Source organism: Panthera uncia (assembly GCF_023721935.1).
Source record: "Panthera uncia isolate 11264 chromosome E2 unlocalized genomic scaffold, Puncia_PCG_1.0 HiC_scaffold_19, whole genome shotgun sequence".
In the NCBI taxonomy this organism is placed as follows: Eukaryota; Metazoa; Chordata; class Mammalia; order Carnivora; family Felidae; genus Panthera; species Panthera uncia.
This window is the reverse complement of record NW_026057588.1, coordinates 6,525,186-6,543,160: the sequence shown is the minus strand read 5'-3', so window position 1 is coordinate 6,543,160 and position 17,975 is coordinate 6,525,186. Positions and strand designations below refer to the sequence as shown.

At 49.0% G+C, this 17,975-nt stretch overlaps 1 protein-coding gene across 1 annotated transcript; it reads left to right on the top strand.

Moving 5' to 3' along the window:
- The first annotated feature begins 8,662 nt into the window (after positions 1–8,662).
- LOC125915698 (sialic acid-binding Ig-like lectin 5) lies at positions 8,663–17,922 on the top strand. Its single transcript, XM_049621656.1, has 9 exons — positions 8,663–8,782; positions 8,868–9,272; positions 9,446–9,724; positions 9,919–9,966; positions 13,211–13,468; positions 13,549–13,833; positions 14,146–14,245; positions 14,537–14,618; positions 16,356–17,922. Exons 1-9 carry the CDS (start codon positions 8,746–8,748, stop codon positions 16,527–16,529), a joined length of 1,668 nt encoding a protein of 555 aa, XP_049477613.1. The 5' UTR covers positions 8,663–8,745; the 3' UTR covers positions 16,530–17,922.
- Positions 17,923–17,975: the final 53 nt, after the last annotated feature.

Here is a 17,975-nt window from a genome sequence, read left to right as displayed (position 1 = left end):
AACAAATGGAAGATTTTGGTGTGGTGTGAAAAAAAATGTCTGTGGCCTAACTCTCTCTGCCTTACATCCAGGAGGGACAGCTGAGTCAGACTTCTGTTTATGTTAATGTCAAGCTGGGTGACATGAGCCAACCATCTGTTGAAAACATTAAAAGTTAATGGTTAGATTTCCAACCCAGACAAGTTATCATCAACCCATCATTCCTCCCTCCACTCACAACTAAAAATCCTGTAAGTTGTGCAAGAACCAAAAGAGGATTCTGAAACATTGTGAGTACAAGGTGAATTGGCTTGGGACCCCAGGACTAGGGGAACAACACAGAGGCAGAACATCTCAGTCCCCACCCACCCACCCCCACCTATCAGAGGAAAGACACTCAGACCCATTGTTTCCCAAGTCCTGACTGAGAAACAGGAGGCAGCCAGGTAGGCTCATTTCTCTCCTGGGTGGAAGGGGAGCTCTTCTGACAATCAGGCAGGACCACCACCACAAGGGGAATCAGTTAGAGCTGGAAAAAAGTGTCCAGAAAATGCTTACCTTCCTCATCAGACTTGAGATATCTCCTGCTTAGAAACGCTGAGGCAGATGGACAGAAAGGGACAAAGAGATCCAAGCACGCTGTCTAATACTTCTGACCCTGACGCTAAGTTCTCCTTTGTCAAATGTGAAGACTAGCCTCCTCACTTTCAGAAGGTGTGTGTGTGTGTGTGTGTGTGTGTGTGTGTGTGTGTGATGAAGTAAGCTATATTAAAGGAGCAGTACAGAGGCCAGTAAGCAGAGGGCCTTAGCAAGAAGGCTCAACCAAATGGGGCAGACAGACGTCATCCACAGGAGCAACAATGCCTGAGAGTGAACAGGAGAGGTCGCAGATGAAGGAGAGAGAGGCCAGCACCACTCACTCTTGACTGTCTGCTCCTCTGGCTCCATCCAACTCCACCCACTTGACCTCCTGGCCTTAAAGTGGAACATAAGCATCTGGGTCAAGCCCTTCTGCTGAGCTGGGAGGTACCGGAGCTCAAAGTGCGACCCTGTTTCAGCACCACGGACAGCACCAGCTCCCCTGCCTAGGGCTCTCCAGGCGTCAGCGTCTCCTGGTGGACGGAGAGCGCCCTCCCGGAGAGCCATTTTTCAGCCCCCAGTGCAGAGTGGGAGGAGCCCAGGGAAGGGTCTGGTGACATCCTAGGTCAATGATGTTGGTCAGGTATGTCTGGGACCTCGTAGTGTGTGCTTCCCTCATCAGACTCGGGCGCTTTGTCCCAAAAAGGTGTCAACCGGGGATTAGGTGCTGTCCTGAGGTGAGGTTTAGGCATGGGTGTCTCCAGTAATTAGATGGAATAATAAAGCCAGTCTTGGGAATTTCTGGCAAGAAAGTATTAATCACTCAAAGAGGAGGTCCTTATGGTATTTAGACATGTTGTAAGACCTTGGGAGAAATAAGGTTTCTGTTTAATTTTGTAGCTGTCTTCCTACCAAGCCTGAATAACTTCAGAGATGCTTTTTTTTTTTTTCTTTCTCCATTTAAATTGTTTTCACTCTTTCAGTCTGGGGTGGGTTTTTCCTTTTTCCATGTTTCCTCACATTTCTGTCTGGGAGCCTCCTTGTCCCTCTTACATGGTCTCAACCACTCCAAGGCTCGCACCTCAACTACTGCCCCGACAACTCTTACAGTTACTAGCCCAGGATGTCTTGAGCCCCAGAGCTGGGAAGTAGCAGGAAGCCTGGGTCCTCAGCCTGGTGTTGATAGGGTTGGAAACAGGAACTTAATGCCTGCCCAAATCCCCTCATATGTTCCTCTTTCTGGTCCTCACCCTGCTCAGGAGTGCCCACATGGGAGCTGGCTTCCTCCCCTGTGGCCCCTCCAGGGTCTACTATACCAGGCAATCAGGCTCCTACCCAGGCAACCCCTTATCTGAGTCCCCCAAACACCAGAGCAGGGTTCACCACTATTCACCCACACAGCCAGCATTCTACAGGACACTCAGGTTTTCACAGGCAGAGTTGGAAACTTCTAGAAAAGAAAAGATGAGAAGAACTGGAGATTATTTGCCTCTTAGGATAAGGTAAAGTCCTGGACATGGGAGTCCAAAGGAGGGGCCAGACATGGGGGCACTGTAATCATTGTCTCCCCAACCTTTCTCTCCACCCCTCACCCACCTCTGCACAATAAGGAGGCACTTTGCTGATTTCTCTCTGCCCCTGAACACACACAAATGAATAAACTTTTGTTCACCTGTCACTTCTGGTCTCCCAAACTATTCCCTATGGTTGTGAGTGAGTAGATGCAAGGAGAGGAAAGTCATTTTATATGTCATCTTCTTCACCAAAATTGAAGCTATACTTTATGCAAGATTCTACCACTTGTGTGTTTACCTTTATATAAATATTGCCACTTGACACATATTTATCACCTCCTATAGAATTTGTCATTACTGGGTGCAAACCAAGTCTACAATTGCTTGTGAGAAATGCACATTCTTGCTCCCAAGGACTCACTTTCTATCTTGGGAACAGAAATACACAGTCAAGGAAATTCATCTTCTCACCTGCTTCCTGCCCACCTCCAATCTGTTCTTCACAGAGAAGCCGGAGAGAATTCTAAAAGCCCAAGTGTCATTTCCAGCTTCTAACCCTCCATTGGCTCCCAGTTGCCCAAGTGGAAATAGCAAAATCCTTTAAGATAAGCTCAAGCTGTTACATGGGCCACCTTACTTGGCTCAGGGCGGGCAGAGACCAGTTTCTAATGCCTATAGCACACCATAAGCCAACAGCCAACACATGCACAGAAGCACAGACTAATTTATTTATTCTATCAAAGAATAAAAATTTTTTAAAAATATTTATTTATTTTGGGGAAAGTGCAAGCTGGGGGAGGGGTGAAGAGAGGGGAACAGAGGATCTGAAGTGGGCCCCACACTGACAGGCTGACAGCAGGCAGCCTGATGTGGGGCTTGAACCCATGAACTGTGAGATCATGCCCTGAGCTGAAGTTGGACACTCAAACGACTGAGCCACCCAGGCACCCCAAAGAATAACATTTTTAAAGGCAACATCATGACCCTCACATAGATATAAAATAAACATGTGTTAAAGATTTTTTTAGCACTAGGTGTTGTATGTAAGTGATGAATCACTAAATTCTACGCCTGAAACCCATATTGCACTGTGTGTTAACTAACTAAAATTTAAATTTAAAAAAAGAGATTTTTTTTATTTTGGCAAAAAAAACCCCACACACACTATCAGATCTAACCTCTTAACAAAACTTTAAGTATACATTAGTGTTAACTGTAGTCACTATGTGTAGAACTTTTTCACCTTGAATGATTGAAACTTTATACCCACTGAACAGCATTTTATTTAATTCATTATGAACGAGGGGACCGGGCAGAAATTAAAGATGCACAAATTTATATGGGGTAAAGGAATATTGAAATGAATTTGTGAAGCATGTAAAACTTGCTTGGTAGGAAGATTCAGGTCCCCCACCCCCACCCCAGCCAGGCAGAATGTATATGCATGTCTGTGGACAAGAACTATTTGCATTGTTATTAGTTATCTATAAATCATAGCATTTAAAATAGTTCAGAGAGGGGTGCCTTGGTGGCTCAGTTGGTTAAGCATCCAACTTACGGCTCCCGTGAGTTGGAGCCCAGTGTCGGGCTCTGTCCTGACAGCTGAGCCTGGAGCTTACTTTGGATTCTGTGTCTCCCTCTCTGCCCCTCCCCTGCTTGCTGTCTGCCTCTCTCTCTCAAAAATAAACAAACATTAAAAATAAAATAAAATTTGGGGCACCTGAGTGGCTCAGTCAGTTAAGCGTCCGACTTCAGCTCAGGTCATGATCCCACGGTTTTTGAGTTCGAGCACCATGTCGGGCTCTGTGCTGATGGGTCATGAGCCTGGAGCCTGCTTCGGATTCTGTGTCTCCCTCTCTCTTTCTGCCTCTCCCTCTGCTCATGCTGTCTCTCTCTTTCTCATGCTCTCTCTCTCTCAAAAATCAATAAATGTTAAAAAAATTTTTAATTAAAATTAAGATTAAATTAAATTAAAATAAAATAGTTCAAAGGCAATAAAATGCTAGAATCAGATAACCCCGAAAGGGTATGCTTTAAAGAATACATACTTTTTGGGGCGTCTGGGTGGCTCAGTCGGTTAAGTGTTGGACTTCGGCTCAGGTCATGATCTCACGGTTTTTGAGTTCGAGCCCCACGACGCGATCTGTGCTGATGGGTCATGAGCCTGGAGCCTGCTTCGGATTCTGTGTCTCCCTCTCTCTCTCTGCCCCTCCCCTGCTCATGCTCTCACTCTCTCTCTCTCTCATGCTCTCTCTATCCCTCTCAAAAATGAATAAATGTTAAAAATTTTTTTTAATTAAAATTAAATTAAATTAAATTAAATTAAATTAAATTAAATTAAAATAGTTCAAAGGCAATAAAATGCTAGAATCAGGTAACCCCAAAAGGGTATGCTCTAAAGAATACATACTTTTTGGGGCACCGGGGTGGCTCAGACGGTTAAGTGTTGACTTTGGCTCAGGTCATGATCTCCCGGTTTGAGAGTTTGAGCCCCACATTGGACTCTGTGTTGATGGCTTGGAGCCTGGAGCCTGCTTCAGATTCTGTGTCTCCCTCTCTTTCTGCCCCCCCCAACTTGCACTGTGTCTCTCTCTCTCTCCCAAAAATAAACATTAAAAAATTTAAAAAAAAGAATACATACTTTTTCATTGGAGACAGCCAGCAATCTTATTTCACTTATTCTAAATGTTCTTACAATTCTTTTTTTTAATGTTTATTTATTTTTGAGAGAAAGAGACAGAGAGAAAGCAGGGGAGGGGCAGAGAGAGGGAGACAGAATCGGAACCAGGCTCTGGAGCTGTCAGCACAGAGCACGACGCTGGGCTGGAACCCACGAACTGCAAGATCATGACCTGAGCCAAAGTCAGACGCTCGACCAACCAAGCCACCGAGGTGCCCCAATTCTTTTTTTTAAAGATTTTATTTTTTTAAGTAATCTCTACACTCAACATGGAGCTTGAACCCACAACCCCAAGATGAAAATTCACGCGGTCCACCAACCGAGCCAGCCAGGCACCCCAGCATCCTTACAATTCTCAAAGCAAGTATTCATTGATCCCCTAATGTTACGCCAGCCATCTTTATAGTCAGTGGATTCAGCAGTAGATGGGAGATACAAGTTCCTTTGTGAAGCTTACATTTTAATGACAAGAGAGACAGACAATAATTAAGCAGACTATGTGTTATATTGATCCATGATAAGGAGTTTGAAGAAAAACCAAAGAGAAAGATATATAGGGGATATGAAATGGATTATACTCTTCAATATGTTGTCCGTGGATGTTATCATTGAGAAACTGACGTTTGAGTGCACACACATATACACACACGCACCACAAGCCTTTATATAGACACATACACACAACTTAACTATGCACACACAGAGGACACAGACACACATACACACAAATACAGACACGCATGTACTTCAAAGATACATATATAGAGATCACAGACACAGCTCAAAATACACAGAAATCACACACACATATATACAAACGCAATACAGAAATACACACAAAAACCACAGACACACATAGATACACAGACACATACACACTTCAAATATACACAGACACACATACCTCAGACATGCACACACAGACAGCAAACACAGACACACATATATATATACACAAACCAAAGAAACACACACACAACAGAGGCACACACAGAGACTACAGACACAAGTACACATGCATATACACAGACACATACACTACAAATACACAAACACCACAACCACACAAGATGAGGCATTAGCCACTGACTTCTCACCCAGGGAGCTTTGCTCTGGGAAGGCTGGGGTCCTAGTTCTCAGACCAGACAGATCCAATGTCCCAAAAGAAGAGAAAGGTCGAGGTGCCCTGTGACTCTGTGCCACTTTCTGCCATGTGGGCCACCTTTTTGTTCTCGTACACACCTCCCCTGCCCACCAACATCACCATCCACCTGTCCCTGCTGTCCTTGAATCAGCAGATCCAGAGACCTCGCCAGCCCAGCTGCTGGCCTGTGTCTGGAAGAACTGAGGCCAATCACCAGGGAATGGACAGGGAAGATGGAAACATCTCTTGGTCTTTGGAAGATGGACACGAAGCCAGGACCAGTGAGAAGCAAAGTGAAGTCACCTAAAGGGAGCGGGGAGTGAAAGAGCAGGGGGCAAAAATGGCTGGGCTCTGGGGTCATGGGCCAATGTGGGAGGCCCAGGTGCACTACAAAGTGTCTCTGCTCTCAATCCTTCTCTGAGGGCCCCATGGGGGTGTGAGAGGAGTTCATGGGACATACTAGGAGCCCCCCAAGGGTGCTTGGAAAGATCTTCCCATGGTCCTGGGCCCATCCCAACCCAATAGAACGTCTTTTTGGATACTCCAGCACCTTCTACCTGGACTCTAGGCTCCCTGAGGAAGCCCTTGGGGTGTCTTCCTGATAACTTGGGTGTTGATGAAGAGACCTGGTCAGAGGAACCAGGGTCCCCTGCTTGGGACACCGATGAGCTTCATTGGCTGCAGAGCTCATCGGGTGGTTCAGTTACCGTTCTCTTTCCCAAAACAGAAGGAGGAGGAGGAGGAGGAGGAAGATGGGGAGGAAAAGGGGAGGAGGGAAGGAAGTTAGGAGGAGGGGGAGGAGGGGGAATATGGGAAGAGGAAGGGGAAGGAAGTTAGGGAGGAGGAGTAAGATGGGGAGGAGGGGGGAAGGAATATGGAGAGAAGGGGAGGAGGGGGAAGAAGATGGGAGGAGGAGAAGGAGGAAGATAGGGAAGGATGGGAGGGGGGAGAGAAGGAGGGGGTGAGGGGAGGAGGAGGAGGAGAGGAGGGGGAGGAGAGGAGGGGGAGGAGCGGAGGAGGGGGAGGAGAGGGAGGAAGATGGGAGGTGGAGGAGGGGGTGGGGGAACATGGTGATTCAGGAGATCAGACTGGATTTCTTTGGCCCCTGGAGCAGAGACCTGATGACTGACATGCACAGGGGCTGACCAGAACATAGCCAGAGCTGCAGGCAGACCCCTGTCTGCTCACACCACCTGCTCTCTGGAATAAGACAAGCCTGCCTCCCAGAAAACCCTTCTCACCCTCCAGCTCTGGCTCAGCTGTCCCATCGTCCAGGCACATCCTCACCCCCTCCTCCAGGCTCCGAGAGCCCCATCCTCCCTCCTGGGTCAGCCCTGTCCACCCCAGGCTGTGACTCTGTCTCTGATTCCCCCGTCCTGGCCCTGGCTGTTGCTCCCCCAAGGTCAGCCTTAACTCAGCCCAGCCTCCAGGACTCCCTGCTCAGAAGACGGGAGCAGCTCAGCCAGCAGAGGGACCAGCTGGAACAGAGGCCCACAGAGCCTGTCCTGTCCTGGGGAGAGAAGGGGAAGTGTGGCTGGGGTTAAGTAAGAGTGAGGCAGAGATCCGAGCACAGAAGAGACCGTTACCAAATCTGTCCCTTCCCTTTTCCTCCGTCTTCAGATCAGCCCTCTCCTACAGGCCCGCCACTGGCTACTGTGCGGACTTTGCCCAGCGTGGGCCAGACCAGCCTGCTGGGAGCACTTTTCTTGTATGAACACATCTGTCTTCTCAAAAACCCCATGTACTGGTTTGCTAGGGTTATCACAGCACAGTACCACCAAGAAGCTTTAGGGAAGGGTTGACCACCAGGAGCTTCTTACTAAAGGCAGGACTCAGAATGACCACTGAGGAATGGACAGGACCAGGCATTTGACATGCAAGATGGCCACACCCGCATCTGCCGAAAATGCCCACCTCTGTCCTCCTGTGGGATTCTCCCCCAGACAAAGTATTGACTGTGATCCTTCCATGGGACTCCTGAGGAAACTGAGGCTTGGAGGCTAGGAGGGCCAGGCACACCTGGGCATTCTCCCTCACCATCATGCTGTGCTATCATCTTGCAGCAAATGCCCAATTCCCAGGCATGGCCTGGTGCATGCAACCCCAGGGAAGCCTGGGGCAGGCAGCTATGAGCTGATTAAGAAACTCAAGATCCCCCTCGGAGTCCTGGTCCCATCCACTCTGGCCATTCAGACCTGGGAACTCACCTCCTAGCTACACAGAACAATGGGGTTTCCTACAAACCCCTGCCTGTGTTCTTACCAGCTCACGCTCTACCAACAGGAGCTCGCGTGGCCTGGAGTGTCTCTGTCTTTTTGGGTGTTAGGGAAGTTTTCAAGACCAGACACAAAGTCTGACACTCTCCCCTTTGACTCCACTCCCCTGAAAGGAGATGGTGATGATGCAGTGGTCATGTTCATTCATTCATTAATCATCTTCTCCCTCACCTGGGGTGTGTGTGTGGGGGGGGACCTGTCCCCGTCTTTCTTGCCTCAAGCTTCCCCTGTGCAGAGTGGTTAAACCCCTTCCTGAGCCCCACAACTGGCAGGACTGACCCTCTGGGCTTCTAGAAGTGTCATTGTCCGGGTAGTGCCTGCCCTCCTGGTGGGGACAGAGGGGCAGGAGGGACAGGCCACGGACAGGGACCGGGGTGGGGGGCAGTGGATTGCTGGAACCCCATCTGGAAAGTAGGAGTGGTTAATCTTTAAGGGTCACGCCACCTCCGAGAGCATGCTGGAGACAAGTTCCTCTTCTATGGGCAGTCACTTTTCAGACATCAGCCCCGGGCTTCCTATCGGGGCTTCCTCCCCATCCTGTAACACCAAGGCACCACAACTCTTACCCCACAGATGCCACCATTGCTGCTGCTGCTGCTGCTGTGTGCAGGTGAGTGGGCCAAGGCGAGAGGACGGGGCCGGAGGCGAGAGGACCGGGCGGGCAGGGGCTGACACTGACCCTTGATTCCCCACAGGGTCCCAGTCTCAGGATCCCAGATTTCACCTGCAAGTGCAGACACCCATAATGGTGCAGGAGGGTCTATGTGCATTCGTGCCCTGCAGTTTCTCTTACCCCCCAGTCCAATACACTGAGGAGGACCCAACTCACGGCTACTGGTTCCGGGAAGGGACCAATACAGTACAGGGTGCTCCAGTGGCCACAAACAACCCCAATCGTGAAGTGCAGCAGGAGACCCAAGGCCGTTTCCACCTCCCTGAAGACCTCAGGGACTACAACTGCTCCCTGGACATCAGAGACGCACGGAGAAGGGACTCGGGGACATACTTCTTTAGGGTGGAGAGAGGGTCTTATGTGAAATACAATTATATAGGGAAGAGATATCATTTCAAGAACTACCGGCTCTTCCTGCATGTGACAAGTAAGGAGTGGGGTCAAAGAGAGGACATGCATGGGTCCTGAGGGCCCCAGGGCAGGTCCGGGAGGGGATCCCCTGATTTCCATCCTGGCTGGGAGGAAACGGCTGGCCTAATATAGAGGCTGCTTCTGGGGGCTCACTCAGGGCCTGGGTCTCTGTCTCTCTTTCTCCCTCAGCTCTCACACGGACACCTGACATCCACATCCAGGGGCCCCTAGAATCTGGCCAGCCCATGAACATTACCTGTAGTGTGCCTTGGGCCTGTAAGAGGGGGACACCCCCGATCTTCTCTTGGATCGGGGATGCCCTCACCTCCCTGGGCCATGGGGCACACTTCTCCTCGGTGCTCACCCTCACCCCGGGGCCCCAGGACCATGGCACCAACCTCACCTGCCAAGTGACCTTCCCTGGAGCTAACGTTAGCACAGAGAGGACCATCCAGCTCAACGTGTCCTGTGAGTGCCAGGCCAGGACACCAGGGTCCCTGAGGACAGTGGGTGCTGGGGGTGGGGGAGGCAGGGTCTAGAATTCTGGGGAGGAAGGAAAGGAAACTCGCAACTCCACCCTTTTCCTATTTCTGTAGTTTCTGGGAGAATAGGGCCAACCCTCATCTTCCTGTCTCTGAAAACAATTATGTCTATCTGTCCAGATGCGCCCCAGAACCTGACCATCAGTGTTTTCCCAAGAGAAGGCACAGGTAGGACGCAACCTCTTCTCTCAGGCTTTGGCGGAAGGGGCGTCTGTCTCCACCCCTCAGAGCAGAGCTGGGGTTTTAGAACCCAGGTGGGAGAAAGGCTCAGGCCAGGTGTGGGGTAGCGGAGGTGGGACAGCCCCCCCCCCCCACTGGATCCTCAGCTTACAAACTGGCTTCCTCCCACTCCTGACCCTGTTCCCAAGGGGTTTTGCACAACCTCCATGCCTGATGGGTGTGCCGCTCCCTGGTGCGAGGGCTGTGTCCTCCTCCCAAATCTCGCCCTGTTCCCTTAGGATCTGGACCCGGCCTATTCCTGCGGTTTCCTTCAACATTCACATGATATTCTTTAAAATAGTAAGCGTAAAGTGTGTTGGTCTGCTCAGGCAGCCAGAACAAAATACCACAGGCTGAGGGACTTCAGCATCAGACATTTATTCCTCACATTTCTGGAGACTGGCAAATATAAGGTCAAGCTTCCAAGGTTCCAGCCAATATGGTTCCAGGGGAGAGCTCACTCCGGGTGAGAGGAGTTGCTTTTCGGCCGTGTTTTCTCTAGCGCACCTGAGAGAAAGACTGCTTTCTGGGGCACCCGGGTGGTTCAGTCGGTTGGGTGTCCGACTTCGGCTCAGGTCATGATCTTGCAGTCGTGGGTTCAAGGCCTGCATCAGGATCTGTGCTGACAGCTCAGAGCCCGGAGCCTGCTTCAGATTCTATGTCTTCCTCTCTCTCTCTCTCTCTCTCTCTCTCTCTGCCCTTTCCCTGCTCATTCTCTCTCTCTCTCCCTTTCTCTCTCAGAAATAAATAAACATTAAAAAATTATAAAAAAAAAAAGCAAGAAAGAAAGCTGTCTGGTGTCTCTTCTTATAAGAGCACTAACCTCATCCGGAGTGCCCTACTCTCATGACCTCATCTAACCCTATCACCTCCCAAAAGCCCATCCAAAGGGCTCCAAATACCACTGTATTGGGGGTTAGGGCTTGGACATTGAGCTTGAAGGGAACCCATTCCAGTCCCTAGCAAAACTGAATAAGAATAAAATACTGTTCAGCACCTGTGTATCTCCCCTCTTGGTTATCTTTCTAAATGTAATCTACGCATCTCCATTTAAAAGCACACACATACATACACATCATATTGTATACGCTGCTCTACATCTTTATTATTTTTTTAAGGTTTTTATTCAAATTCCAGTTAGTTAACGTATAGCGTAATATTAGTTTCAAGTGTATGAAATAGTGATTCAACACTTGCATACATCGCTTGGTGCTCACAAGTGCCCTCCTTAATCCCCATCACCTATTTCCCCATTGCCCACCTCCTCCCCTCCAGTAACCATCAGTTTGTTCTCTATAGTTAAGAATCTGTTTCTTGGTTTGTCTTTCTCTCTCTTTTTTTCCCCTTAGCTCGTTTGTTTTGCTTCTGAAATTCCACATATGAGTGAAATCACATGGTATTTGTCTTTCTCAAACTGACTTATTTCACTTGGCTATTATTTTTTATAGACTTTTCACCATGGCATAATTTTAGGTTTATATAGTACACAGAGTTTCCATAAAGCCCTCACCTAGCTTTGCTTGTTGTTAAAAGTCTTACATCGCCATGATGCATTTGTCCCAAGTGACGTTAGTCCATGACTGTCTATGAGTAATAAGAAACCTTCTTCATGCTTACTGACGACTCCATGGTCTTCTAATTCGAAGTATATTACAATGTAAAGTACTTCATTAGTCCCCATTGGTGGAAAGCCACGGTGTTTCCAGACTTTTGATAAGACACATAATACTGCAACAAATAACTCGTACAAACATTCCCCATATGTGTACATGTGTCTATAAGATAATTGTCTCAAGAAGAAAAGTCCCAGATCAAAGGGTGTGTTTGTAATTTCTACAGAGACTGCCAAATCATGTGGTATGGAAGTTGTTCTGTTTATAATCCCAAACTGCTGAACATTGTCATTTCATCCTTGCTGATATCTTAGGTGAACTCACTGCCATTTTAACTTGAATGATCATTTTGTAAACAACGTTGTGTATGTTTCGTTACGTTTAAGAATCATTTGTATTTCTTTGTGGACTTTTTCTTAGTGATTTGAAGAAGCTCTTTTTATATGAAGGAAATCAGTTGTATGTTAGTTGAAAGGATTTATTTGCAGCCTAATAATGGCCTCTTTGACTTAGCATGTGGTGACTTTGTTAGGCAAAAACATGTGTTTTTTTTTTCTTTTGAGGGGAAGTGTTGCATTCATTGGTTTCCTGGAGTTGGCTTTCACTGGTAGGCGGGAGCTAATTGTGTCCATGCTTCCTCAACTCTGGGTTCAGTGACATCTAGTTGGGTGCTAGAAATTGGCCGGGAGGGATGTATTTAAGGAAATTGGCAAATGGAAATTACTAAGGAAATTGGCAAATGTCACAAGTCAGGGTTGGTTTTTTTTTTTTCCCTCCCCTCCTCCCTCCCCAATGAGCTGGTTGTTAACCATTTACCAGTAATGTTGTGTGTACCAATATTTCCTTTCAAACCTCTGTCTTTCTGTCATCTAATATTACTTTTTTAACCTCCAGAAGCCTCGTATGTAAACACTCCCAAGCATACACATTCACTCAAGCCTTACAGGACTATTTGATTTTCCCTGACGTGCAGGGCCTTCTCATGCCCCAGCCGTAGCTGCATTTTCTGTGTCTGCCTCCCTCAATTGCTCTTCCTTACCAGCATCATCCTCCAGCCAGCTCCCAGCCCCTCTCCTGCTCTGCTGTAGGCTCTCCTCCTCAAGGAAGCCCTCCCTTCCCTGACAGTGTCACTGAACTCCCATCCTCAGGGCTCCCTCCGCACAACGGACCCCTGTCACAAAACACATCACAGTGATTTGGGGGAATCTCGCCCACAAGACTGTGAACTCTCAGACCCGGCTAAATGAGACGGGTCTTTGTGAACTTAGTGAAAGACAGAACGGCCAGGTTCTTAGAGGCAAATCTGGGATCTGTGTTGACACAGATGGCTGAGGTAGGTGGGTGAGAAACAAGGCAATTCAGATGAATACAAGAGGGATTCTTAAAAAGGCTGTAGTGCCCACTCCCAGCTCTGTCCCCTTGGGCTGACCCCAAACGTAAGAGCCCATCATGCTGTGGAAGAGAAGAAACAGACTTAAATGATGTGAGGAAAAGAAAGAGACAGAGAGAGACACATACAGAGACGGAGACAGAATACCCCTGGTGAGGGCCGGGGCTTAACTTGTTCTCTGTCTTGTCAGCACCTGAGGCTCTGGGCAACGGTTCATCTCTCCCAGTCCAGGAGGGCCAGTCCCTACACCTGGTCTGTGACCACAACAGTAACCCTCCTGCCAACTTGAGCTGGACCCGGGGCAGCCTGACCCTGAAGCCCTCACAACCCTCAAATCCCGGGGTCCTGCAACTGCCCCGGGTGGAACTGGGGGACCATGGGATATACGTCTGCCGAGCTCAGCACCTGCTGGGCTCCTTGGAAGCATCCCTGAGCCTCCTTGTGAAGAGTGAGTTGCAGCACACCTGGGAAGGATGCCTGGGTCCTGGGAGGTGGGGCTCCTCTGATCCCTCTCTTGTCGTCCTGCAGAACCCCCGAAGCTGTTTGGTCCCTCCTGCTCCTGGGAGGGTGAGGGGTTGCACTGCACCTGCTCTGCTCAATCCCAGCTGCCCCCCACTCTGCACTGGCGGCTGGGGGAGGGGCTGCTGGAAGGGAACCACAGCAATGCCTCCTTGACGGTCACCTCCAGCTCCGAGGGGCCCTGGGCAAACAGCAACCTGAGCTTCATGGAGCCGCTGGGCTCCAGCCTCAGACTCAGCTGCGAGGCCAGGAATGTGCATGGGGAACAGAGCGCCACCATCCTGCTGTTGCCAGGTCAGGGGGCTGTGTCGGGGTGAGGGGAGGGTGATGCCTGGAGGAAGGAGGTGCACGAGGCAGGATCAAGCAGAGAAGTGCTTCTGACTCTGGGCCAAGGGGTGCCAGAGGTCCAAGTCACCGGAAGGTTGGTGGGGGAGGGGCTGGGGGAATAGGTGGCTGGGATCCTGTAGAGGGACAGGGGGACAGAGGAGCCAGTCCTGGATAGAAGTGGGCACAACCCGGGGTCATGGATTCCAGAAGGCTGGAGGCTTAGGTGCCTACTTCTACTTCATGGTGCTGGAGTTCACCCCGGGTGCCTCTTACCTGCAGGGAGACCAGGGCCCAGGACAGGTGTGCTTCAGGGGGCGATCGGGGGAGCTGGTGTCACGGCCCTGCTTGCTCTGTGTCTCTGCCTCATCATCTTCTTTGCGTGAGTGGTGACCCCGGTTTGGGCGAGGGCCTTATGAGTTTGGGTCAGGGAGGGGACTCAGAAAAACCTCCCAGACTCAAAGCCCAGAGCTGGAGGAGCGCAGTGGGTTGAAGCTACATCAGGAATTCAGCCTCCTGACCCCTGGGCCAGTAGTCTGTTCCCCATATGGGGTGGGTGGTTGCCGTCTGCAAGGAGGGAAGATGTGTTCTCATTGTGGTCCCTGCAGCCAGACAGTTCCGGGGTCCCAGCAGTGAGCCAGCCAGGCTGAAAGGCCCTGATCTCTCTCCTCAGAGTGAAGACCTACAGGCAGAAATCAACCAGGAAAGCAGTGCACAGGAATGACGTCCATCCCACATTGAATACAGTCTCCCAGGTGAGTGGCGTGGGCATCTTTCTATCCGGTGTCCTGGGCTGGGGCATGAGGTGGCTCACTCAGCATGCCAAAAGATGAGTCCCTCCCTGACCACCCCTCCCCCCACCAAATTTGGTCCTCTCTTGGGATTTCTGGCTGCTCTCATCTCAAAGACTGGAGAGACACCTTTTCCTCTCCCCTCTCCTCCATTTAGACCCTTCCCTGCCGAGCCCCCACTGTCTCCCTCTTGGGGCACTGGCCTCACTCTCCACAACTCCACCTCTCCTCCCAAGCTTTAGGCAAGAAATTCCCAAACAGCTGTCACCCCTGTACCTGCGCCACCCCCCACTGTCTAGATCAGCACAGTCCAACAAAAATATAATGTGAACCATGTGCGTAGCTTAAAAGTTACTAATGGCCACATTTAAAAGGTAGAGAGGGGCACCTGGATGGCTCAGTCGTTCAAGCATCTGACTTTGGCTCAGGCCACGATCTCACAGTTCCTGCATTTGAGTCCCATGTCGGGCTCTGTGCTGACAGCTCAGAGCCTGGATCCTGTTCAGATTCTGTGTCTCCCTCTCCCTCTGACCCTCCCTCCTCGTGCTCTGTTTCTCTCTCTCTCTTTCTCTCTCTCTCTCTCTCTCTCTCTCTCAAAAATAAATAAACACTAAAAAATTTTAAATAGAGAGGAGCATGAGATCTATTTTAATATGTTTATTTAACCCAGTATATTCAAAATATTACTTCACCATCACATCATCAATAATCAATGTATAGGTTATTAATGAGATAGTTTGCACTCTTCTTTCTTCTTCTTCTTCTTCTTCTTCTTCTTCTTCTTCTTCTTCTAATTCTTCTTCTCCTTCCTTTGGTACCAAGTCTTTGAAATCCAAGGTTTATTTCACACTCATGGCACACCTCCATGAGGAACCGCCATGATTCACGTACTCAGTAGCCACATGTGGCTAGGAGTGACAGTATTTTACACGTATTTTACACAATTTCCTTGGGCTGGTGTTCTGTGATCTGTCCCATGCCCTCAAAAGGAGCTCTCTATCCCCAGGCAGGACTCATTCTCTGTGACTTTGTGCGTTTGCATGCATGATTTCCTGTGTCCCTCCCCATTTGTACCAGCCAGACCCCTAATCGCCTTTCACACTCCAGTCTCAATATTCCCCTGCCTTATGCAGGGAAACTCATCATGCCTCCCTGTAATAACCGCAGGCCTGTCCCCAGCACCCTGTGAGCCTCTGGGTGGGGGCGGGAGGTGAGGCAGAGCTCCTACACGCCTCAGTGATTCTCACCCACACCCTTAGCACCCTTCTTCTGCCCACCAAATCACAATGTGCAATTAGATAATTTGCGTGTGTGTGTGTGAGAGAGACAATGTGATACTGTCTCCTTGCCCTCATAGGCAAGGTCCTCTCTTGGGATTGTCTGTCTGAGGTCAGATAGGCTATCTGAGGTCAGAGATGGTGTGTCCTAAAGAGTTTCTTGACCTTGCACACTCTGTCTATAAAATGGAATGACAACAGTTATATCATCCATAGGGGAGTGGTGGGGGGATTTGCAAGGAATCAATGCCATTATGATGAAAATTTGTTAAAGCTACAAATGAATGAGTGAGTGAGTGAGTGAGTGAATGAATGCTCAGGAAATGGGCATGAAGTGGATAAATGGTTAAGTGTTCCCCAAGCCCCTACTTCCCTTCTCCAGACCCAAAGGCCAGCTCAAATGCCTTTCTTTCCTCCCACTCAGGATCACAGCCAGTCAGACAGCCGGTCAGACCCCCTTTCCCCAGCCGCAGTTGCCTTCCCCTCAGAGAAAGAGGGGAAGCTCCACTACGCTTCCCTCACATTCCATGGGCTGAGGCCACACAACTTTCAGGACCGGGAGACCACCGAGTATGCAGAGATCAAGACCCAGAAATGATGACCCCACCCACGGCCCCCCTCAGGAGCCCAGACAGGGCATCTCTGAGGAAATGCGTGTCAGGCATTGATGTTTTTTATTTTTATTTTAAAATTTTTTTAATGTTTATTTATTTATTGAGAGACAGAGAGAGAGAGAGAGAGAGAGAGCACAGATGAGCGGGGGAAGGGAATAGAGAGAGGGAGACACAGAATCCGAATCAGGTTCCAGGGTCTGAGCTGTCAGCACAGAGCCCGACGCAGGGCTCAAACCCATGAACCACAAGATCATGACCAGAGCCAAAGTCAGATGCTCAACCAATTGAGCCACCCAGGTGCCCCTAAATTTTTTTAATGTTTAATAATTTTGAAGGAGAGAGAGAGACAGAGCGTGAGCAGTGGAGGGGCAGAGAGAGAGGGAGACACAGAATCCAAAGCAGGGTCCAGGTTCTGAGCTGTCAGCACAGAGCCCGACATGGGGCTTGAACCCACAAACGGTGAGATCATGATCTGAGCTGAAGTTAGATTTTAACTGACAGAGCCACCCAGGCGCCTTGTAAATCTCTTTCTGCATGTAACTAAGAGGAGAAGATATTTCCCAATACATGTATCTAACAAAGGATCCATCCACAGTATAAAAAGAATATATAGGGATCTTCCAAAAGTCAGTAAGAAAAAAAGCAGACAACTCAATAAAAAGGAAAGAAAGTCAAAGGGCCAATTAGCAGATAGAAAGGTGTTTAACTTCACTAGCTGCCAAGGAAAGGCAAATAAAGCCCCCAATGCTGTGCCACAACACAACGACCACATTGGCTAAAATAATAACAATATCAAGAATATCAAGTGTTGGAGACATTACACTAAGGGAAATAAACCACCATCAAAAGACAAATACTGCATGCTTCCAGTTATACAAAGTATCTAAAGTAATCAAATTCTTAGAAATTTGGGGAACCCCCAGGGAGGGAGAAATAGGAAGCTGCTATGTAATAGGTAGAGTTTTAGTTCTGCAAGATGAAGATTTTCTAGAGATCAATGATGTTCATGCAGCTAGCAGGGGCGCCCGGGTGGCTCAGACCGTTAAGTGTCTGACTTTAGATTTCAGCTCAGGTCATGACCTTGCAGATGTGGGATGGGGCCCCAGTTCCTAGCTGAGCATGGAGCCTGCTTAACATTCTCTCCCTCTCTCCCTCTCTCCGTCTCTCTCTCTCTCTCTGCCCCTCCCCCTCTTGTATGTGGGTGCTTTCTCTCTCTCTCTCTCTCTCTCTCTCTCTCTCTCTAAAAAAATGTTGAAGATGGTAGACATTTGTGTTGTTCTGTTTTGGTTTGGTTTTTTACCACAATACAAATAAGTGATGTACATAGTGGTTACCAAAGAGCTGAGAGGTTGGGAGAGCGGGTGGACAGTTAGTATTTAATAGGCACAGAATTTCACTTTAAAAAGTTCTAGGGATGGGTGGTGGGGATG

Excerpts from the sequence above, each read along its gene's own strand:
- LOC125915698 (XM_049621656.1), top strand. The coding sequence starts at position 8,746 with ATGCCACCATTGCTGCTGCTGCTGCTGCTGTGTGCAG. Across the intron at positions 9,273-9,445 it reads GCTCTTCCTGCATGTGACAA|CTCTCACACGGACACCTGAC; the intron begins GTAAGGAGTGGG and ends TTTCTCCCTCAG. Across the intron at positions 14,246-14,536 it reads TGCCTCATCATCTTCTTTGC|AGTGAAGACCTACAGGCAGA; the intron begins GTGAGTGGTGAC and ends CTCTCTCCTCAG.